General features: G+C 40.6%; 1 protein-coding gene across 1 annotated transcript in view; it reads left to right on the top strand.

The window, feature by feature from the left end:
- LOC117400228 (collagen alpha-6(VI) chain-like) overlaps positions 1-25,234 on the top strand; it is a 107,423-nt gene that overhangs the window by 45,584 nt on the left and 36,605 nt on the right. Inside the window, exons 20-31 of the mRNA XM_033999843.3 lie at positions 43-96; positions 908-970; positions 4,312-4,377; positions 5,784-5,837; positions 11,957-11,992; positions 13,287-13,349; positions 14,307-14,369; positions 18,625-18,687; positions 19,026-19,088; positions 19,646-19,696; positions 20,324-20,359; positions 20,448-20,510. Coding sequence (XP_033855734.3) covers positions 43-96; positions 908-970; positions 4,312-4,377; positions 5,784-5,837; positions 11,957-11,992; positions 13,287-13,349; positions 14,307-14,369; positions 18,625-18,687; positions 19,026-19,088; positions 19,646-19,696; positions 20,324-20,359; positions 20,448-20,510 — 675 coding nt within the window. The remainder of the gene's footprint in view (positions 1-42; positions 97-907; positions 971-4,311; positions 4,378-5,783; positions 5,838-11,956; positions 11,993-13,286; positions 13,350-14,306; positions 14,370-18,624; positions 18,688-19,025; positions 19,089-19,645; positions 19,697-20,323; positions 20,360-20,447; positions 20,511-25,234) is intronic.

The following is a 25,234-nucleotide window of genomic DNA, read 5'->3' as shown; positions in this document are numbered from 1 at the left end:
GTATGTACTAATATCGAACTATTGTTTTATTTTTTCAATCAGGGGTATCCTGGATTACCTGGACCTGCTGGTGAAAGAGGCAGCCCTGGAAACACAGTAAGTAGTATTATGTTCTACTGTAGAAATACTCAGCATGTGTGTCTAGTATTATACATGTCCCAAATCCGGGCACAAATCCTATATCGGAATACTATATATAGAATGTATATAAGGTTAGGACTTTCCCAAGTTATCGGGACAGTTAAGACGCTATGAAAGTGTTGGCAGTGATTCAGATACAGCAAGGCCCCTGAATAGTTTAAAACTAACGTTGTTATTACTTCTACTACAACTGCTACTACGAATACTACTACTACTACACTAGCCCTTAGAGGGACCTGTTTAACAAAAGAAGTAGTGCATTAACAGTTATATTATGATTATTGCACTATATAGCAATTTGAGCTTGGCCTGGGACGATCAAATCTTTTTAAAATCCATGTGAGACAAACAAAAACCAAGTGAAAGCTATAAAAGCCCCAGCATTTATATTTCGGGGGAAAAAAAAACAAAAAACATGCACTTTGATTTAAGGATTACATTTAGATTATTTGTTATTGCAGTAAAATCCATGGTGTAACACAATAACAGACTTGAGAGGATGTATTTTAAGTATGTTAAGTATGCAGTATTTTAACTTGTATATTAATAATAAAGCAGTATAAAATAAATGTATAGGGTGGCGAGCTTGTGTGTCTGTTATAGTGGCACTTGCAGCTCATAACGTTCACTTCTACTCCTGCCGATATTACTCACATACACAGATATTCATTGTTATATAACCTATTAGAACAACCAAAGGATTATGTTATCACATTTAATTTAGACTTCCTGTTGAGTTTTTGTGTTCACTTTTTCTTTGTTTTAGGGCAGGAGAGGTGTGAGGGGAGAACCTGGAGACCGAGGGGAGAAAGGTCTAAGAGGAGACCCTGTGAGTGAATTAGTTTAATACTGTACTATAGTGTATATACACTGACCTGTTTGTCTTCTGTCCTTTAAGGAGGAGCAATTGTTTTTTTGAGACAACTTGGAGGGGGTAATTAAAACCCTAAAAAAAAAATCAATAAATTGTCAGCACTAGTTCCTGGGCAGGGGTGGAGTGGATTAAAAAGGATTATTAGAAGTTGAGTGCAGACTTCTTTTTTATTTTTTGATATCGTGATGGTGTGTCACACCAAGATGAAAAATGTATTAAAGAAGTTCTGCCTTCACTACATAATTCACAGTGGGTCTGTTTCAAACAGACTCGGTCTGGTTCGTTTAGTTTGAAACAATGTATCAGTATGCTTGCTGTGTTCACACGTATCTGTGAGCAAAGGGGCCGAGTTCGTTTGGATGCGAGCTGAAGTTGTTTTTTTTGGTCCTTTTCCTTTTTTTTCAGGACAGAGTCCATTTGTTCACAATGCTGTTGTCAAGTGAACATAGTTTGTTTGGTGTGTGAACCAGATGTTTACAATATCCTGCAAGGCATATTGAAAGATGGCAGTTATTGATATATATTTTAATATAGCATGTTTTAGATTTTTACATATTGCTGTGGAAGAAATCACTGGGGGTGCACTTTGCTGATTTAATTAATAGACTTACATGCATTGAATGCCCACAGTATTCTCCTACTGTAAGCATTAAACAAAGTAATTTAAGAAAAGATTTTGGTGTCTTACGAAATTTCTGTCAGAGCTTCAGTTTCTTCCACTGTCCAGATTTCCACAGTGAAAAACTGGGAAGGTTTTTTTTTTTCTTCAATTCACTGACGCCGTAGCAACTCTGAAGCCTTTAAAATAACAGTATAACACAATAATAGTTTAAAAATTAAACATCAGGTGAATTAATTGCAGATCATAAAAAAACTTTATATTGTCATCTAATCCAAACATGTTAAATGTACAAAAAGCCAGATTCAGAAAATAGATCAGCTATTACCATTTAAACATGGTATACACATAATCAGAATGATTAAACAAATAATCCATATACCGTAATTGTTTATTTTATTTTTGAATGGCGCTAACACAACCTAATGCATTACTCTGCTATTAACTTGTAGAGCACACTGATGCAGTTTTGTACTTAATAAAATTAAAATAAAATACAATAGCAAAACAATTGTATTGTTTCTGACCAGGGACAACAAATTAAGACAGTCCCAGTTTTCACGGGATGTCTGGTAACCTTCATGTAGTTACCAAAGATATTTTTTGTTTTTGCTCTACTTGTTTCCTCAGAATATGAACTAAACTATGTGCAAAATGTTTACTTCCGAGTCAGGATACCTTGTATAGTTTGTTTCCTACGTGCAAAAGGACTGAGTCCAGCAGTTCACATTGACGTTTAGCAAGCGAACCAGACTCGGTACGTTTTCCAAACGGACTTGAGACCACCTCTTTAGGTGGACTCGGTACGGTTAGGTGTTCCTTGTACAAAGAAGAAAAAAAAACCTTTTTGGTTTTGTTTATTACTGTCACAACAGAAAATAGGATCACAATAAAGCAAAACGTTGATCGCTATACGTAACATTTACCTTGCAAGTTGAGTCTGTGTTTGGAAAGCATGAAGAATTTTTGAGAAATTCACATGTATCTGTTTCCCCTGATTCTGAGTCACTTGTCAAATCTGAACTGAAGCAGCCCTTTACTATGTTGATACTGCTTTTTATGTTACTGTCCCAACATCACATGCCTTTAGAAACTGTAGCGCAAATTCTAACAATGCGGTCAAAACACGTTGTGATAAATATTTCTAATGTCATTTATCAATCAATCAATCAATTTTTATTTTTATATAGCGCCTTTCACAAAAATTTGCCTCAAAGCGCTGAACAAGAAAACTAGTCGGTGCACCTGCAGGTTTCTCCTGGTTTAAGTGATAAATATAGCTGAGTGTCATTGGCGTAGCAATGGAAGTTTACCTCATAACTTCGAGCAATATCCCCCAAGGGCAACCTATATAGTGAGAAAAGAATAGGACCAAGAATGGAACCTTGCTGAACACCCCAAGTAACTCCTGATATAACAGAAATCTATTTGACAAATAAAAAAGAAACCAAATGCAGCACTTAAATCTAGTAACATAAGAACTGAGGGTAAACCCATATCGGAAGATAGCAATACATCATTTACAACTTTAACAGGGCTGTTTCAGTGCTGTAAGCGTTGCGGAAGCCAGACTGAAATTTCTCATTGATGTTGTATGCTACAAGAAATTTGTTAAGTTGATGAGCCACCACTTTCTTTTGGAGGAGAAACGGTTGCACTCGCTAACCAAGGGGACGTGACTGACGGTACAAAAGGGGACGTGATAGAGAAGGAGCGGGCACGGCAGGATGGAGAGTGGAGGGAAGGCATGACTAGTTGGCCCATAGAGGAGGAGCGAAGAGGGTGGGGGGGTGCAGGGAGGAAGGAGCCGTGTGGTGAAGAGAGTGGTAGGCAAGAACAAAGGTCTTGAATTTTACATGTGAGCAGAGATAGGTAGCCAGTGGAGGGTGCGAAGCAGAGGGGTAGCATGAGAGAAGCATGGCTGGGAGAATACAAGACTAGCAGCAGAATCTTTAATGAGCTTAAGGGGGCGGATAGCTGAAGCAGGGAGACCAGCAAGATCAGAGTTACACTAGTCCAATCTGGAAAGTACAAGAGCTTGGACCAGGAGTTGGGTGGAAAAAGTAAAGTATAGGTGCATTACCGTGCTGTGGTGTTTTAGAAATACTGATGTACCCAACATAATGCCCCCTACGTTAATAAATGAACTACTAGGTAGTATACTGACTCCCTTTGAGATAGATGCTACTGTAGAGGACGCTGTTAAGCTGAGGAATTGCTGGTACATTTACTATTCACAAAAAATGTAAGTAGAAAATAGGAGGTGCTATGGGAGTAGCAACCTAGGGAGGCATGACCATTGTGAACCAATATATTGATTATAATAATATTATATATTACACTCTGTACACATCATATGCACAAATACATTTGCGTATTTCGTATTTGTTTTGTTTTTTTATGTTAATCAAAGTTATTGAGAATTGATTTGACGAGTTGATAATTAGATTAACTGTGATATACAAAATATGTTAATTTATTAAACAGTATCAACTCTTCCAAAAAGGTTTTTAAAAAAAGAAAACGTTTTTTTTCTTCAAATTTGCGGGGAAACTGGTTAACCATATTAGATACCTCCATACATGCATTGTTTTCTTTGCTGCAGTTTTAAAGTATAGTTTCTAGTCTTTATAGTGAAATGCATTTCAAGATTTTTTTTTATTTTTTTTTGCTCTAGGGCATCTCTGGAACTGACAACATCGTGGTTGGTGCCAAGGGGCTGAAAGGAAATCCTGGAATGCAGGTGCGTGGTGCTATGTTCTTCAGTTCTGGATTCATTTCAGATGTCTGGTAAAGCAGTTCTGAAACGATTTAGACTGAGAGTGACTGACAGACTCATCTTAGAAAAATATAAGAAAATGAACTGTCTTAACGTAAAATCAAACACAATTGAGGCAGTAGTGGATGGTTGTAAGATGCAACACATTTGAAAGTGTTAGTGATTCAGGTGTTTGATAATAGAGGTGAGGATAAAAGGGTTACTAAACATAGCCACAGTGATTGACTTACAGGCCTTCAGGGCCAGGCTTATCAGTATTGTCATTGTGGCAGGGCTGTATATAGTGTATGTGGGAAAATGGTTGGCAGGGATGGGGTTAAATCTGTCCCTGCCAGCAATCACAGGTGTGGCCATTCACCAGTTAGTTATTGATGCCAATTGGGGAGTGGCCACATGTATAAAAAGATCCAGAAAGCCTTTGTTAGTGTTAGTGTTGTGATTTTTTGTATTGTTTTGAAACTTTATAGGGAAGGCTAATGCCCAGCTTGTTTTGTTTTGTTTGAACATTTGTTTTGGCCTTCGTGCCGTGTTTAATTTGTTCCTGTGTTTTGTTTGTTTTTTGTTTAATAAAAGAACTACTGTCTCTGAGTCTCTAATTCCTGCCAGTAACATCTTGGGCCATGACGCTACCCGGTCACAGTCATTTTTGTAAAATAAAAAAAAAGGATCATCTTACAGAATTAACAATTATATTAGCACATATAACTTGAGGAACATACTCTGTTTCAACGCTGCAGCCCTGTATACAGGCTAGGAAAGAGCTGTAGTAGTGTTGGAAAGATAACTCCTATCAAAACAGCAGACCAGTAAACTCCTGAATTATTTATTGGAGTTTTGATTGATTAAATAATATTTTGCATGCATTAAACTTTTCTAGAGCACCAACAGACTATTGCAATGTTTACTGCATGTGATTAATAAAAAAACAGACTTAGGAACTGTCATTGTAAATAAGCCCCTATATGTGAACAAGAAATTGTAGTTATACTGATAAGCTATAAGTGGCAGGAATGTGCATGTTGTTATATTAAAAAAATGAATTGTTGAATTGAATATCTTCAATTGTTCCATATGAAAACCTGTATCCCTATGAATTGGCATAACATTCTGCTCTTCATCTACATGGATATCTTTGATATGTCAAGACCATTTTAATTGAACTATATTTTAATATCGCCACTTACACATTAGTAATGTATGGTAATTAATTAATTAAATACATTAAATTAAACTGTAATTCTTTCCAAATGGTATTGGTTCAAGTTTCCGTCAGACAGTAACTATTGGCAAGTTATTATTATTTTTTTTATGCCTCTACAGTAATGAACTGCATTAAAACGTCTTCATTACTTCTTAATATGGCTCTTTAGGGGGATGCAGGAGCAGATCAAATACCTGCCATTCATGGCAGGCCAGGAAAAACAGTAAGTATGATTTTATTATACATGTATTATTCAGTATAATAAATATATCATATATACATGCTGTATTTTGTATTTCAAAAAGTTGAAGAGTTTAATTGTTTAACATGATGTCACAGAACAGGAAGTAAACAGAAACCAAACAATGGGTGGAATGGCGGTGAAAGTGAACGCTACAGCGCTCAGCTATTTTGTTAAATAAACAAAACAAACGATTTGAACAAAACAAAACACAACAAACAAAAAGGCGTGTTGGCCAAACAAATAAATATCTTGCTGATGTAAACCAGCACGCTTAGCAGTTATTTTCAAGTTTCGTTTTCTCTCTCCTCGCTCTCTCCACTCTCACGCCAAATACACTCTCCCCGAGGGTAGAGAGCTGCAGGTTTATATACAGTGACCATCTCCCGATTAGTAACAATTAATCAATGAATTAACTCGGGCGATCGTCACCGTCTGGAGTAGCAGTGTGGAGTAGTGGTTAGGGCTCTGGACTTGACCGGAGGGTTGTGGGTTCAATCCCCGGTGGGTGACACTGTTGCTGTACTTTACCTAGATTGCTCCAGTAAAAACCCAACTGTATAAATGGGTAATTGTATGTAAAAAATAATGTGATATCTTGTAACAATTGTAAGTTGCCCTGGATAAGGGTGTCGGCTAAGAAATAAATAATAATGATAAAAAAATCACTAAATGATCAGTCACGCATCCTCACGAGGTTTTTAAAATATAATAACAAGTATGCAGCGCTTTTATCCGCGCCACAAACAATAATACAAATAATAATAAACAGTGCACATCTATAATATACATATATATATATATATATATATATATATATATATATATATATATATATATATATAGGGGCAGGACACTCCGCCACAGTTCCTCATTTGCATTTATCTCCACCCCACTATGTATGGTTTCAGTAAGCAGTCCACTATAAGGGACAGGCTGGAGACATTACCAGAGAACAAGATGGGGAAGAAGATAAGAACATAAGAACACTTTCAAAGGATTTGGCCCATTTAGCTGAGTAGCAACATGGCTTAAAAACCTGTTCCATCTCTGTGTGCTTCTTTCACTCTGCCATGAATCCACTGAACTTTCAAATGTGCACCCTCATCCTGGTTCCTGTGCTAACTTTAAAATAGTGACTGGGGTTGACTTTGTTGACATTTTCATAAAAAAAACCCTTTTTTTTTAGGCTAATTAAGTTAAATTTACTTTTCTCAACCTAATAACTTGTACCCTTAAAGCCAAGGATTACTCTAGTTGCTCTTCACTGGACTGTCCAGAACCGCAATGCAATACTTATAGTGCCACTTCTTGTGCCAGTTATTGTGCTGTCCCTCCTCTATGTGTTACCAATCCCACAGCTTTCATGACTTTCTAAAACTCATTGCAAAAAACAAGCAAAGCAAAGATGCAGTGAAGTTAGACAGTAAAATTCACCACAGCACAATAAGTGCAATAACCTTCAATATTAAAATAGTCAAAAGCATTAAATAGCTGTTTGTGGGTTTTGACTCTTAATAATAAGTTAGAGTATACTTGTCTGCCAGCACATCATTTTTTACAAGTGCCTGCGTAAGTCACAAGGTTAAAAATACATATCTACAAGAACAGATTAGTTCATCCAAGCACAGTTTCTTTAATTTGGAAGGCACTATACATGGGGTGTACATAGGGTTTCACCGGGTGGAGCCAGGCCACCTGATGTAGTGTTTAAGACATGGAGTTAGTAACATATAAAACATGTAGAGAGAAGGGATCCGCCTCTTCAAGGCCCAACATATAGAAGGGGTGTTATGTCATTGAGGAGACCTGACACACAGACGGGGGGTTACCGTCTCTGAGGTCACCTGACATACGAAGTGGGGCACTGTCTTTGAGGTGACCTGACATACGAAGAGGCTCGCGAACTGGAAAAAAACATGAAGTTAGTAAATATTAGAACGTATCGCGCAGGGTGTTCCGCCTCTTCAAAAGCCCAACATTATAGAAGGGGGGTTCCATCGCTGAGGAGACCCGACAAACAGGAGAGGGGTCACTGTCTTTGAGGTGACCCGACAAACAAGAGGGGTTCCACCGCTTTCTTTTTAGGAGGAAATCTTTGGTGGCCCTGGCGGAAAGGTCATCCCCACTCCGGACATACTAGCAATGGATTGATGGGCAGAGGATATTTCAGATGATGAAGAACGAATATAAGCTTCAACTGCTGATGAGGTCCAGCGCCCCATATTTTTGATTAGATGCTGGTTAATGTTTGCTTTTGCAGCTGATGTGGCTGCCCCTATTCTGAATGAATGAGGAGTGTAGACTTGCGGAGGAAGACCTGCTCTGGACACCACAGTAGAGAGGTGTGAAGAAAAACAATGCCTTGATACAATGGACCTGCTTGAATTGATGAACAAAGGTTCAGAGGATGAAATGGCCTTACGTTCTATGATGTACTTCAGCATGGAAGTGTAGGGGCATAGAGGAGAGTTGATTTTTGAAAGCTGAATACATTGTCCTTGCCACAGCTGGTGTGTTTCTGAAATCTGAAGGAATAAGATGAAATAGGAATCTTGAATGAAGTTTAGGTCAATGCAGCGGATACCTACAGTAGGAAAGCTGGAAATAGAAGGAACTGGATATTCGGAGCATCTAAAAAAAAACTCCAAATGCTGTTAGGTTTCCATAGTTAAATCATCAAATGGAGAAAAGCAGCCTTGGCGGAGAATAGTAATCAAGTTGCAGAGAATGTCTATAGAGATAGCCAGACGAGCTGGTGGAGCTGGAGAGCACTTGTAAATTCCTCGCAAGAGGAGACGAACAACTGGGATTGATATTATAGAGAAGTGATAGACATCAAGCAAAATTGGTGTTGAATTCCTGAGAAATAGGATTCGATAGTAGCTGGTGCCAGATGTAGAGAGTCCTTTGCATGAACTACGAAAGCCATGATCCAATTCTGGTTAAATGGAGTAGGATTAATCCTGCTTTGGGAACAGAAAATCAATAGGGGGTCCAGCAGGTGAAATAAGAGGGGTGATGGAAGTAGCAAGTGCTGCAGCCATGTATGCTTTCGCTATATTGAGTAGTCCGCTGATAGTTAGGTTCAGTGGAAAATTAGTTGGCTGAACTGGGATGTCACTGCTGGAGTTGGCAGAGCTGTAGGGACCAGACTAAAATCTGGACATCTGTAAATGAGAAAGAGCGACAGCTGCATTTTTATAAATGCCCGGGTAGATGGCGAGCTTGGATTAGAAAATAATTTGATACTGAAATCCATGTTAGCCGCTGCAGTAATGCATAATAACAGGTGAACTGGAACGGCCATTATTGATAATATGAACTGTAGATTTGTTTTCGCAGCAGATTTGTGCTGCTGCGACTGTTGGGTATATTTGAAGAAGAGCTGTGGATTTTAGATACAGTGATAGGTTTTCGATTTCTAGTGACCAAGTAGTAGTAGAAAACCATTGATTTTTAAAAAACCTCCAATCTCTTAAATGAAGCAAATAAAGCCAGGTCGTGAGGTGCTGAAATTAAATCATCATAGAATATAGACAGGCCGTTCCAATGAGAGCTGACCACATTTTAATGTCTTTCCTAGCTTCTGATAAAATATTGATGTAGGAATCCAAGTTTTTTTGCTGTTGATGAAAGAGCAAGTAAATCAATATAGAATGTCCGACCTCGGGCAAAATGCAAATTACAAATTAAAATGGTCCAGCAAAGAGAGCGGTGCTTGTTTCTTGATCTGAAAGTACTGAATAGGGGAACGAATATAGTCGAGTTTAGATACAGAGGGCTTGCTTAAAACATCCACTGCCAGTATGATTCTGAGAAATTGCAGTGGCTAAACAGATGGTTTCCATCACTAGATCTTGAGAGATTGGAGTATTTGAGAACGGTAAAAATGACAAACAAGGAGAGGTAGATGGCTCGTAAAGATCTCACGCAGATGAAGACAAACAGCTGGAATGGAGTGTAGTGTTGAAGGAACGGATATCACACAATACTAATGTTGGATTCCAGATAAGTAGACTTTGATAGTGAAAGAGTCTCCAGCTGGTGATGTAGGATGAGTTAGATGAAGGGTGAGAGTAGATGCAATGTATCCTGGGCTGAATAGGAGATTACAAAGGAGAGATTTAGTTGAATAGATGATTTGCTTGCGGAGCTTCCAGAGGCGTTGGATGAGCTGCAGACTTTATGATGGAATCTGTATATCTGTATCTGAGCTAACGCACCGGCCATGTTATTATGAGTACCGGGAAAGTGGTGTCTTGAATAAAAAGGATTGGAAACTGAAATCCATATTAGATGACAGAGAAGTTGCATGACCAGTGACAAAGAGGACCGGTCAAGAAGGTTGAAGAGAGATAAATTATACAGATGTTCAGGCTGTTTTAGGGCAGATCGATACAAAGTGTGCGGTGGATTGTATCCCTGCAGGCTTTTGCTGTGAGGTTGCTGCAAGACATAGATTTGCTGCAAAACCTGTTGAACTGATCGAGAACAGTCTATGAATGCATTATCCATCGTGAGGTAAGAGGCTGCTTTCAATTATATTAATAGTTCTTCAATGTCTGCCGGCAGGTCCACTCATTAATTATTAGCCTCTTAAAGTAAAAATTTAAAACCAAACTGAAATTATTTGAGGCTTTCTTACACAATGATATAGTAGCTTAAACACACAACTTGTGGTGTCATACTACCCTCTAGTGGTTACAATTAAACATGCATGAGTAAACTACAAGAATGTGTTGCAAAACAGGAAACCAGGACAATTTCACCATGAGTAACATTTTTTCAAAACAAACTGGGGATCCCTTGTTGAATGGGAATTGAATAAAATTAATGTCCTACCCATTATGATTTTGTGTCTCAGTTACTGAAAGAAAGTAGCAATGAATCGCTGCAGCCAGGGGATTGTATGGAAATAGTGCAACGTGATGATTGACAGATCAACTGAAGATACATTGTTGTGAATTGAATAAAAGCTTGCTGTCTTTAAATATTATGAAATGGGAGAAAGGAAATCTGCGCTACTGGAACTTCTAACACAGTCTGAGAGTAAAAGGTTGGAGGCCTGAACAGCTTGGAGAGAGGCACTGCTGCTGCTTGAGTACTAGATTGCAACAGAAAAGAAAATACCTTTACAAACAGAGCTTTCAGGATTCTGTGATTGTGTCAATCTTTAAAAAGACGCGCTGGAAATGCGTGCCAAGGAAGATTTCTCTACCAGTCAGAATACTGGATATAGTACCAGCATGATCGAGTACTGTACCAAAGCAGCGGCTGATGTGGAAGGTCAGCGTTGTGCGGAGTCGAAGAGTCGCTATGTCGGTAGGATAAAACAGGGTACCGGGCGGATTTCTTTAGCCATTTCATCTGCTGGATTTGGATATAGGGGACACCATCATCAGAAACTTCCTGATTCTAGAAAGAAAATTGCTGCGGGTGAGTTTTCTTCTATATTCCAAATAATAATTTCGATGTGGGTCTGTAATGATACATGAAACGAAAAAACACAAGACAGAAAGGGGTGACTGCTGGCTAAATAAAGTAGATTTAATTGATGAAAGAAGATGGTAGGATGCAGGTGGGCCTAGCTCCACCCCCTGAACCACACTATTAGGTTAACATATAATTATTTGCAGAGTACAGATATGACAGTAAACAGGAAGAACAGCCAAACACAGTATTGTAATGAATCAAGAAATATGACATGGCTAACCATTTAGAAAAATGATTTAAGATCAAATGTACAGTATTTTATTGGCCTTATTCAATTGCTAAGCAAGTTTGGACAAGCACAGTAACCATTGAGTGCTTTTTGTATATATGTGTGTTCCAAGACAAACCTTAATGTCTTAATTAATTGCTATTCTTTAACAAAAAAATGTACAGTACTTCCAAATAAAAGAATCACACTGACTTGATTTTGTTCAGTGAATGGTGTTTCACTGTGGATTTAGCATGTACTCATTGTCATTATTGTGCCAAGACAACAGAAAATTGTATTTGGATTCATGTTTTATTTAACAGTTGGAATTATATTTTTTATTTTATAAATGAAAAACATTGACATGCAGTACTAATGTGTTTCTGTTTTGTTTAAGGGTCCACAAGGTCAAAGAGGGCCTCCTGGTTCAAAGGTAATTCAGTGTACAGTAATTGTCCCATGGGTGATATTGTATACCGCACATTACGGTTGAGTTTAAGGAGGACATGGCAACTGTTGGCTAAACATCTCTGTGTAACTATAGCTCTGGGTCTGCGCATGGTGCTACAGGAAAACAAATTATTACTCGTGTAACAAACTATGCTTATGTACACATAACTTTAAGCACTCAGTCTTATAGGACTGTAGTTCTGTTTTAAATGATATACAGTATAGAGTATGTGCTCTCTCCCTGTGTAAATGATACATAGAGTATGTGCTCTCTCCCTGTTTAAATGATAGTTTGTGCTCTCTCCCTGTGTAAATGATAGTTTGTGCTCTCTCCCTGTGTAAATGATACATAGAGTTTGTGCTCTCTCCCTGTGTAAATGATAGAGTTTGTGCTCTCTCCCTGTGTAAATGATAGTTTGTGCTCTCTCCCTGTGTAAATGATAGTTTGTGCTCTCTCCCTGTGTAAATGATAGAGTTTGTGCTCTCTCCCTGTGTAAATGATAGTTTGTGCTCTCTCCCTGTTTAAATGATACATAGAGTTTGTTCTCTCTCCCTGTGTAAATGATAGAGCTTGTGCTCTCTCCCTGTTTAAATGATACCTGGAGTTTGTGCTCTCTCCCTGTTTAAATGATACCTGGAGTTTGTGCTCTCTCCCTGTTTAAATGATAGAGCTTGTGCGCTCTCTCTGTTTAAATGATACATATAGCTTGTGCTCTCTCCCTGTTTTGGACATCATCAGGTCCAGATGAAGAGACACTCCCTATGTTTTTGTTTGGGGGATCCCTTTTTAAAAACAATGACTAGAGACCCCATCTGAAAAATTCAGAAAACAGCTAATCGTAAATAAGAAAGAGAAACTGTACTGCAGCTTCTTGCATAACAGCCAAAGGAAAGTCACATATTTTTTTTGTTTTTTTTTATCTACAGTATATTGTAAGGACATCATTCACCACAAGTGAAAGAACATTTGTACATGAAAATGTATGTCGTTTTGAAACCACTGCCCAGTCCTCGTCCCTTGTTTTAGTGTCTCCTGAACCACAGTTTGCCAGATTATAACTGTGCTCGTCCAGTTGAGCTCTGTTATGTTATATAATTCCCAGTCTTACATAGGCATATTTTTATAATGACAGATGGTACTTTATATCTTGATTGACAGATACGTATTAAAAAAAACCTAAGGGACATACTGAATTAAGACAATACGCCCAAATTATTATTATTATTATTATTATTGTGGTTACAAATAACTTACTTTAGATGATCATTTTCTGCAGGGTGAAAGGGGAGATTCAGGTGCACCAGGACCTGTTGGAGATGCCGGGAATAGTGGACCACAGGTATGGTTTAGTACTTGCTTGTTTTTTAATGACTGGTTGTGTTATACTGTTTAGCAACAATGTAAGTGCTCATGTTATCCACCAATGTATTGCAGAAGTGGTTCCTAAATAATTGGTTGATACTTTGTTTTTGGTAAAGGACTCGCTGGACTCACATTTATAAATATGAAGGCTCCTGGGTTGAAAATGAGGATTTGTTTAAATATATAAATGCCTATATTGATTAACATGATGTGAACATATTATTGTGATTGTTCAAAAAGTAAATGTAAAACCTGAGTGTACGCCGAATGGGCAAGTCACATAATAAAAAAGTTGCAAATTTGCACTACAAAAAAAAAAAAATAGATAATGGTTTTACCATTTACCCGTTTTTCCTGCATATTTTGAAAGGGAAAGGTTACACCACTAAATTCGATCCTGGAGAGCAAAAGATCCTGAATACAAATTATAATGCACTTGCTGAGCTGACAGTGGTCTGGACATTACATATTTATATCCTGTCTTTCCTGGATGAAGAGAAATCCATGTGCTAACCCAGATCAATCTTAAATAATAACGCAAGTGTTTAAAAACATGTTGTGGCAGAGCAGGAGCCCTACGCACGAAAAGTGGGTTTTGAGTGTAAATAGTGACTGATGTATCTGACGTTCCTGGGAGAGCCTGCCTGCTGTGAGTGATTACCAGCTGTGGAATCTAATCTGCATGTAGGTGTGTTCCAGTGTACTTCATTCACTTGGTTGAAATGTTTGTCTACTTAACTTGGTTTCTTGGCAGAATTAATTGACTATGGCTGACTGAGGCATGTTATGCCATTGTATACCAGTGTAATAAATGGATACTGAGTGTTTCTGCATAATTATTGTGATATACCCAATGCATGTAGGAGCTACTGTGAGGTACAATACCTTTTTAATAATAAACTATTACCTTTATTATTGTTTCTCAAAATGACAGGGAGCCAGAGGACCCCGTGGTCCTGTAGGACCCATAGGATCTCCAGGTTTACCTGGTCCTCAGGTAAGTCTCTATACTATATAATTGTGCAAATAGGTGCCCATATGTTGCTTACATTGTTGAAAGAGGACAGCCAATGAGTATCTCTCTGCTACTTGTACTAATAATAAACATCCTTATTATTTTTTTTTTATTTTGTCATACACAAGAACTTCCTTAACTGGAAACAAAGTTAGTTACATTTTCACAAACGAGCATGCTTGTGATACCACTGCCCTCAACTCATTTATAAGGAAGTTGGTTAGTTAGCCTTATCCAACAGTTCTAACAATTTTTGGACAGAGCCCATCTTTTTGTTTGTCAAACTTGGCCATGCACACAAGCTGTTTGGCGTTACATAGTCTTTTCTTTCATGTGCATGTAGCCTACTGCATAAATATTACTGTTCCATTATTTTAAGTATATTACTTAACTAAATGAATTCCATTATGGAATATTAGTATTTTTTTAAAAAAATACACTATTAACTTAGATGTGGAAAACACACACACACACAAAAGTAGAATATAACTTGTAGAATTTTGCTTTTATTTAACATTGAACACAATCAATCAATTAGTGATTAATTACTATTTTTTTCTTGATGAAATTGAAGATAAAAAGTAAAGGTTATGCAGTCCAAACATACTTGGCAAAATTGAGCCCTTCTAATTTATGTTATTTATGTTATGCACAAAGTACTCTAATTATTTAGACACAGAGTGTTTTTTAAAAGTTAGTAAAATGACAATACATAAATATGTAACTTATTTAAAAAGTGTCTGTGTGTGGCAGAGCAGGGCTCTGCCCTTGTAAATACTGGCAGGGATGGGGTTAAATTCTCCTCCCTGCCCAGGTTGATTGCGTCAGGTGAGAGCAATCAATTATCCAATTATCACCCAGCCACCTGGCATAAAAGGAGGCCTCAGCCTCCCAGTAAGGGGAGAGTTCCAGAAGGAGGAGAGTAGCTGAGGAAGCAAGAATGGTTTTCTGTGTGTTGTTTTTTGTTCATTTTTTTTTTTTTTTTTTAAATCCAGTGAAGGTAACGCCCAGCCTGGAAGCCTTATTTTGTGTAAGTTTCATTTTGTGTGTATTTAGTGTTTTAGAAACCTTTTGTATTTTTGTATATTAAAAGCTTTATTTTTGAACTTTCACACTGTCTCTGAGTCTCAACCTCTGTCATCCTGTCACATTTGGTGTCAGAAATGGGATAGCGCCACCTGGAGGCTCAGGGCAGTATTTTTTTTTTTGTTTTTTTGTGTTTTATGTAGAAAAAAAAAAGGCCAGAAGAAGCAGGCAGCGGCAGCAGCGATAGCAGCATCAAAAGCTGCTGCCACCCAAGCTGGAGGACCCAGCCAGCCTTTTCCCCTGGTGTTCCTGGTGTGGGAAGGCGGACCACCGCTGGAGATCCTGCCCAGAGGTGCCACCAGCGGACTGGTGTGGGCGCTGCGAGGTCTATGGCCAAAACTAGGCAGGATGCTCCTACACCCAGGCCCAGGAAGAGAGGATGAGGTGGAAGAAGGACTGGGAAGCGAGGGACAGGGAGGAGGAGGAGTACCTCAGGGCCAGGTACCCGTGGAGCTGTAGGTCACCACTGTTGTGCCCTTCTGTAACCAGCAACATCAGTTCACCGCCTGTCCCTTCCGGTACTATGAGGAGCCCGACCGTCCATGGCCCGAGAGGGAGGAGCCCGACCGTCCATGGCCCGAGAGGGAGGAGCCTGACCGTCCACGGCCCGAGAGGGAGGAGTCGGTGCCACCTCCACCAGCAGGGGAAGATTACCTGCTGTTCCCGCCTCCACCGTTGTGGGAGGACTACCCGTCGCTCCCGCCTCCACCGTTGTGGGAGGACTACCCGTCGCTCCCGCCTCCACCGTTGTGGGAGGACTACCCGTCGCTCCCGCCGCCACCAGCAGAGGGAGAATACCTGCTGGTGCCACCTCCACTAGCAGGGGAAGATTACCTGCTGTCTCTTCCATCGCCACCACCAGCAGAGGGAGCATGCCTGCTGGTTCACCTGCTGCTGCCGTCCCGAGAGCCAGAGGGGGTGGAGCTGCCGTCCCGAGAGCCAGAAGGGGAGGAGGCACGGACCCGAGAGCCAGAAGGGGAGAAGGCTGAAGCCCCTCAGCAGCTCTTGCACATGCTGTTGAGAGGAGCTCAGGGGAGGCGCACCCGACTGCGACGGCAGGAGGTGCCAGCCCGACTTCAGAGGTCGCTAGAATGGCCACAGCCACCACCGCCAATGCCAGAATGTCTGGAACCGTTGCCATTGGAGGAGCTGGAACTGCCGTTGCCAGTGTGGCTGCCGTCTCCGCCTGCTGTTCCAGAGGGTCTGCTTGCTGTTCCTGAGGGTCCGCCGTCTCCACCTGCTATTCATGAGGGGCCGCCGTTTCCACCTCCGCCACCAGAGGGAGACGAGCCGGGGGGAGGGCTTGGGTTCAAAGGGGAGGAGGGGAGGAGGGGAGGAGGGGAGGAGGAGGGGGGGGGGGGTTGGCCGATTTGTGGCCTGTGTACTTTGTACGTGGGGGAAGGTGTGTGGCAGAGCAGGGCTCTGCCCTTGTAAATACTGGCAGGGATGGGGTTAAATTCTCCTCCCTGCCCAGGTTGATTGCGTCAGGTGGGAGCAATCAATTATCCAATTATCACCCAGCCACCTGGCATAAAAGGAGGCCTCAGCCTCCCAGTAAGGGGAGAGTTCCAGAAGGAGGAGAGTAGCTGAAGAAGCAAGAATGGTTTTCTGTGTGCTGTTTTTTTTGTTCATTTTTTTTTTTTTTAATCCAGTTAATAGTAACGCCCAGCCTGGAAGCCTTATTTTGTGTAAGTTTCATTTTGTGTGTATTTTGTGTTTTAGAAACCTTTTGTTTGGCCCTCGTGCCTGTTTATTTTTGTATTTTTGTGTATTAAAAGCTTTATTTTTGAACTTTCACACTGTCTCTGAGTCTCAACCTCTGTCATCCTGTCATACTGTCACTCTGTGAAACACTGAAACGTGGATTATTTTTTGCTATATTCTTTGGTTGGCATGGTTTACGTGAATGCTGCCGTGTGTGTGTATGTGTGTGTATATATATGTATGTATATATATATGTATGTATGTATGTATGTGTATATATATATATATAAAATGTGTGTGTGTGAGAGGGAGGAAATGCAGAGTTAGGGTTAAAAACCCTAACATCGCATTTCCCTACTTTTGTCATTTTACTATCAACCCTAACGGATGCATTAACAAAGTTTTTTGCAAAGAATAAATAAATATATAAAATATATGTGTGTGTGTGTTAAGGGTGAAACGTGGCGGATTGGCCCAGAACTTGAAAAAGATGACTGGGTGAAACCCATTTTTTTTTTCAACAGTTTTCAGTGAATTTCGGGGCTAGCCTGGGCGAATCTATTTTTGTCCAAAGCTTCAACAGCGATGTTGGGCTATTCTAGTTTTGCCTTTTTCTAAACTCTCCCCTGCCAGCTTCCAAGTGTGTGCCGGGGTACCTGCCTCGCCACCACTGCTGACAAAAATGTAGCGACTGTGTGCTGGGTTTCCAGCAGCGGTGCAGAAAAGGCAGGACACCAGGGCTGGTTTTAATAGTGTTAGCTCTCTCTCCCAAAAAGTCTCGCTCTTCCATATGCAGACGCCAAGGGTGCAGAAGCACTGAGGACACTGAGTGAGGTAGAATACAGCACTGGTGCACTGAAGAATCAGGGCACCGAATGCAGGTGTTATTGACATGCTGGGGCGCTAAAGCACCGAAGCACGGAGCGTCTAAGCACAGAGGTACCGAGAGGCGTCTAGCCTTAACCGCGTGTAGTCAACACAACCCAGGGTAGCGCATAGCATACACCGGGGTGGATACACAGGTTCGAGTGGCTGCGGTAGGCAATCAGGAGAGCATTACAGGGAAGCGCAAGGTGCTGCACCAGTATCTTCATCTGTAATTATAAAACAAATGTTTCAGTAGTGCAAATTAGAATACATGCGCTATTGTACACTATCTATGCATTATTATTATCAGAATCTGTATCGGCTGATTTTGGGTGGTTAATTATCGGCTGTCAGTATCGGACAAGAAAATCTTAATCGGTGCACGTAAGTATGCCAAAACTTTTTTTTTTTTTTATATATATAAATAGTCATCATTTTTTTGTGTAATTCGATTCGTCATAGCAGGTTTATATTTAGCAATCCCGGACTTGTAAGAGTGAAGTCAGTTCATTTGCCAGTAAGAACACATTTTCAAAATGATATGTATCACTTTGTTTATGTTTAATATGTATTTTTGTAGGGGGAGGCAGGTCTCCAAGGTTCTAAAGGCTCTATTGGAAATGAGGGACAAAAGGGACAGAAGGTAAGTAAAGTGGACATTTGTCTCATTTGTTTGTACAGAGCAAGTGGAGAGTTTCCGGACCACGTCTGTCAAACTGCAGCACAACTTAGCTGAGCCAGGTTCAGAGTGTATTTGCAGCTTTAACATCAAAAAAATATACACTGTAATGATTGGTTAAACAAATGGCACATCGCACCAACCTCAATTGTGCCTCAAATTGTGACGGTTGATTTTGCAAAACTGCATTCAGAACATTCATTCCCCCTGTACCTGTGAAATAGGTTTAGTGATGTGGTTTTCACAGTCACTAAGAGCATCCATAATCTAACCTATCAATCATCTTTCCATGTTTTTTGCAGGGTCAACCCGGAGACCCTGGTGAGAAAGGTCTGCTTGGATCTGTGGGGCCTCGAGGCTTACCGGTTAGATTCGAATCACTCAGCACTTTTTAAACACAGATTTATGTCTGCTTCTTATAGTGTACATGTTCAGTTCAACTATGATGCATACATACTGTACAACCATCTTACTGTACATCCCTATTATGCTAGTGCAATAGCTTGAATAAGTAGTTCTCAGTGGTGCGGCCAGCCTCAAAGAGAGCAGTAAATTGATTATACACAGAAATAATAGAATAACTATTAAATCCTAAATTGAGTATCAAAAACACAAAAAAAGACCAGACAAGACAGTACCACAATAAAAAGGTTCTGGCCCTAAATGGCTCATATTAACGAGAAACTCTTGGTATTAATAACTAGAATTGCCCTGACAAGCCACGTATTTATTGCTTTTGTCTTGCACTTTCCAGTTTTACGGTTCAATGATTATCAAAAAGGGACTTCATTCTTTGATAATAAAAAGCATTTTCAAATATATTATTAACATTAGTATCTAAACTGATAACATTTACTGCCAAATTAAAGCAGAAGCTTAAGATGTTTTGTCTTTTTTTGTTTGTTTTTCATTTGTGATGCAGGGAGTTGATGGTAGAGATGGATATGGTTCATCAGGAAAAAAAGGAGAGAAGGTAGGCCTGGAGTAACTTTTGAGTAGATTTCAATAGGGTCAGAAACATGCAAATGACAACACCCCTGGGGGACGATAAGGTAAGCAACATGATTTGTTGGAAGCAGATTTGTACCCAATTATTTTTCCCAACATGCTTGTGAAACACCACTTTCCCATTGTTTTAATCAGCAATGCTGTGGCCTGGTTCCTGGTAATGGTTAACTGAGCCATGGCATCAGAGTAGATGTTTCTCTTCTGAGCAAAGAAATTACTTCGTACGGCACAGATATACAGCTAGCTTGGTCTTATTACCCTAGCGTGATGCATGGTGTGAGACAAAGCACATTTACAGTTAATATCTGTGTTTTTTCTTCACTTCAGTCAGCAGAAACCTAGATAACAAGAAGTTACACTTAAGAACAACCTGATATGATGTGAGTTTTGCTCAATTCTCACAGACTGCAAAGTGCTATACCCACGCATCACCAGGGGTGGGAGGGGTGGGTGGGTGGGGGTGGGGGTGGGGGTACTTGTTCACTTACTAAGCTCTCTCCATCAACCCGGGTGGCCTGCTTGCACACCACAATATTAATGTATATGTTAATAGTTGTTGACTGTGACAATAACATGCTTTTGTTGTTTACAGGGAGACCCAGGATTCCCTGGTTACCCAGGCACCCAGGTATGTTTGTTTATTTATTGTATTTGTTTAGGTATTTAGTGTTTAAATATAAACTTCATTCATGATGCCTACATTTGGTAATTTGCAGGGAGATGAAGGTGACCCCGGCACCCTTGGAGACAGAGGACCCAAAGGCATTCATGGAAGACAGGTAAGGATCCTGGCTGTTAGAAGCATTTTATTTGGGTGTCAGTTCAACCCACAAAAAATGTTATTTATTTCATGCTAATATTGGACTCTGCTTTTGCCAAGATAAAATGAGATAGTAGTGGTGGGGACCACCACTACTATAGCCTTGCTGTAATATATGAGCCTTCAGCATACCTGTCAACATTGAGTTTTCAAAATAAGGGAACTTTTGTAAACTGAAATTTTAGTGGCCCGAATTCAAGTGAATACCTATATACGACAAAGGCATACAACTATTCCACTTTATTACTTGGTAGAATGATGATACTGTGATACAGTGCTTCTTCTAAATGCTTTTAAAAAGGAAAAATATCAAAGAAGAAGACAACCATAGATGCTTCACAATCAAATTCTCTCTTGGCCCCTGTGGTTCTTATTGTACTGTGGTTGGAGGTGGTTGATTTGGCAGCAGCAAATACTTTTAAGCAGGTCCACTGTAGTTGATTTTGCATGACAACAAAGCATACACAGTTGGTGTTGTTACTTTCATCACACTACAAATCTAAAGGCTGAGTTTGATAATGCACATTGACCAACGTCATCAATGGATGAGCCATGGCACCTACTTTAACCCTTTGCGGTCCTATGTTGGACCAGGTCCGACATCATCAAAAAGACGTCAAGCACTGGTCTATAATCGTTTTTTCTCCGGAAAAAGCAGAGAAAAGCTTTCAATGGTCAAGTGAGTCCGATAGAAGCCGAGAGAGGCCTTAAAAAAAGGAGGCAGATCTGAGCAATATGCATAGTCCCTTCACCACAGACAAAGAGTAACACGGACATAAACAAACAAGATAGCTGCTTCCGCATCCAGCGCTCAAAGAATATCACAGACATTTGCCAAGCTTTTTGAGATGTTAAAGTAATAAAATAATGACTTGGATAGCATTATTGAGGAGTTTGGTCAGTAGGCACTACTTTGAAGAGATATGTGATAAATACAGCAAACAAGGGGTGGGGCGGGGCTGGAGATGCAGTACTGAGTGTCCTGTTGATATGCAGTACCTTTTAAACCTGTTTTACTTTGAATAAAATTACTTTTAAACAGTACGTGTAAAATAAACAGTGCGTGTGAAAATAAATTGGACCTGACGTGCCTGACAGGCACTGGATAAATGGACTGCAAAGGGTTAATACTGTAGGTCTACCACCTAACCTTCACTATCTGTGAAACACACAATGTGGAAATCCTTGCCTAAAACAATAACTGTATACAATCAGTTTTCTTCAATGTGCACAATTTATTTACAGCCTGGAATACAAGCCTGTCGTCCTGCTCTGGATTCAAGGCGCCGCGCTTTTTTGTTTGTTTACATCGAACACACAGAGCTGCGTACTTACAAAACATTTTCAAATCTGATTCACTGGTAGGATGGGAATTGATCGAAAAATCGATTTTCGATTTAATCGTAGCAGACCTACTGCAGAATGTGACGGTGTGAGACCATCTGGTTCCTCCTCTCTTTCAAGAACTGTGGCAGGCATATCCCAAAAGTCTTGGTGGTCGTCTTCGAATTGAAAGGGAAACACATTATCAATCAATCTGAATTTCTAAAGCAATGCTGATGCTGAAATTGTAATAGACACGCTTACCTTTCACTATTTGTGTGACTTTTAGACTTTCCTACTAAATACTTTGCAATCTGTGAGTCTGGGAACATGTCTCCTACAGATTTGCTGAACTCGTCACAACATGTAAAGGTCTCTGCATATGTAACTTTCTTGACCTCCGTTTTTTCTTTGGCAGCATTTTTTCTGGTTTGCGTTTATTGAAGTGTCACTGGTGTTTGTGATCTCTCGTGCTTACCACAAACATCATTCTTGCCCCCCATGTCCCACTGTTAAAATCAGTCCTGCATAGTTACAGTAAGTATGCCTTTTTCCAACATTGCTTGGGATTATGTGAGAATGTGTTGTGGTCCAAGAAGCTTGAAATTCGCATCAGTAATTTTGTTTTTCTTCTACCGAACGAGGAGAGCTTATCGCACGCGCAGCCATCGTAGATGGTCAAGTATGTGAGCTTGCCTCGCGCACTGAATGCATGCCTGCCACAGGGCTCCCCTGGGTCCTAAACCCTGCTAGATACAGGGTAATAAGGGAGAGTTGACAGGTCTGCTTCAGCACTTTTCCTTCAGGTAATGTGGATTTCCTATTGGCCTGGTGTTGATGGCTGAAGTGTAATGCTGGCTCCAGGAATCAACCTATTTGCTTCCCCCCTGGCGCATCAGCACACACAACAGTGGCGATGCTGGCTCTGGGGATCAGCCAAAGTGCAGCCTCCCTACCACATGGCAACCGTCTGGATGGGGCACGGGAAGGCTCATTCCTCTCGTATGCCTCATCCACGGAATCCTCCCATGGCACTGTCAGCTCCACCAGGAGAACAAGGCGTGTTGAGACTGACCATAGGACAATGTCAGGTCAAAAGGTAGTTGTAGCAATCTCAGTTGAAAAAATAAGCCAACATCTGCCTATATTCTCCAATCTAGCAGCCTCCATGTCCCAGGCGAATATTCATTTTAACAGCCTTTCATGCTGGTTGCTCTACTGGACAGAGGAATAATGTTCTCTGTGTATCAGCTATTGCTGATATTGGTGGCGAGCCACCTTTCATTCTGCAAGAATGTGCTTCAGGGTAGCCAGTGATGAACACAAAGGACATACAGGGTTATACCCTACCCACACATTCAGGTTCAGTGATTGCAGAACATCATATGTGGACCTGATTAGGAAGCTGATCCTCCTCTGTTCCATTGTCCACAGGCCTCACCAGCTAATCTTCCACTATTCTACAGTCTTCCATCCATTCTCCCTGCTTAGCCTGGGACACCACCTTGACACACCATCATTTTTTCTTTCCTGCTTTTACACTTGGTAACTACCAACTTCCTTCTTTCAGTTGGAGCTGCTTTGTGATATCTCGGGAGAGCAGAACTGAGACCAAGGCCTCCTCTTCCCTGTTGTACTTGCCCCATGATATCACTGATACAAAGGGCAACCTTTGCTGCCCACTTTTTCACAGATCTCACTACGGGTGTGTGACAGAAGTACAATGATTCTTGGTTGTAAATCTCCCTCCCGACCTGTGAGGGCTCTAAGCAGCGAGGACAGAGTTCTTTGGACGGGCTGGTCTGACAGTTCTTTCCCAGGGTCGGGAAGTCGGATGAAGGCGAGAATCTGTTGCAAGAACACATTGACCCGGAAGGGAAATGACGTGGCAGATTGGAGAGGCGGTTGCACTCGTTTACCAAGGGGTCGTGTGATAGCATAAAAGGGGACGGAGAATCGCAATCTGTTCCTTCATTTTGGTTTGTGTTTGTGAACTGAGAAGGACTGTGAGAGACCCCATAACCACTGTTTCAGTATCGTGAGTGTTTTGTTTGTTTGTCTTTGTGTAATTCATCTTGTTTGTAAATCACTAGACAGCTAACATGATTCCGGAGCTGTCGCCGAGGGCCAGCACTAGCCGGAACAGCACTGCACTACTGTCACAAAATAAACTGTATCACCCACCACGAGCACTATTGCACGCACCCAGGACTGGTGACCATGTCAGTATTATTGTGGGGCAGATACGTATTGTTTAGGGTCTAGAAACCCATTATTGTCTACCCCGTGCAGTACACGTTGCTGTGTATTGCCGGGGGATTATTGTTTATTGGTCACCAGACCTGGATAAAAATAAAGCGCACTTTCCAAACTGGATTACAAGGCTCTGTCTGATTTAATTACTGCACTGCATCACTTCTGCACCTGTTCCCACTCAGCCACTCAGGTAGAGCTGTGACTGACAGCTGCAGTTTCCCTTTACCGTAGAGTGCTACCCTGCTAAGGCACCATGGAAGTTCCAGCCATTTCCTAATGTATAAATTAATCAAGGCTTCCAGTCTCTCTATTGTTGACAGGGAAACCTCATACTCAGTAAGCAGCCACAGCAACCTTGGAAGAAGATCAAAGCCCTTTAAATCCCCATCGTACCACCTCCCAAGACTTGCAGGCTTTTCTCGACTTGGCAGGCTTCAACTGCATACGTGCCCATCTGATGTTATCTGCTAGCTTGCCAAGTAACCGATTGCTGCAGGCCACTGTTGTAGTCATGGTGGTCATGTTGTCAGAAAAACTTAAATCTTGTTAGCTGGGCTCCCTTCTCTACATTCTAATTCCCATCGTCGGTGGACAAACACATTTCAACTGAATATGGGTCCATCAAAGAACCGCACACCCTTGCAACCAAGGCCTTCCATGCAAAAGGATCTAATGACTTATAGCTCAAAAGGGACGTGCTAAAACCGTCTCTGACATTTTCCTCCTCGAGCTTCTTTGAAGGAGTCAGATTCATCACAGGAAAGGACTCGGACAGAGGTTCAGTGTAACAGTATTGTTTATAAAAATTCTCATTATTTTTCTTACATTTTTCAAATATTAACATGTTTCCAGAATCCTTGCTGCTTTATGAAATGGATGTTTGTCATTTCCCACACATAAATGTATTTCTTTCTAAATGTCTGCTGGAAAGGTATTTAAAGATCATCCTATATAAATGAATCCCCATGAAGACATAAGGAACTTGTTCAGCAAATTCCAATGCTCATGCTATGGGTCCTTGTTTATTTATTTTATGTATTATTACTATTATTACTATTATTATCTGGGAACGCACACCTCATGCAGCAGTTTGTAACAGAGAAA

Source organism: Acipenser ruthenus, chromosome 4 (assembly GCF_902713425.1).
Source record: "Acipenser ruthenus chromosome 4, fAciRut3.2 maternal haplotype, whole genome shotgun sequence".
Lineage (NCBI taxonomy): Eukaryota > Metazoa > Chordata > Actinopteri > Acipenseriformes > Acipenseridae > Acipenser > Acipenser ruthenus.
This window is presented reverse-complemented; position numbering and strand designations above follow the sequence as displayed.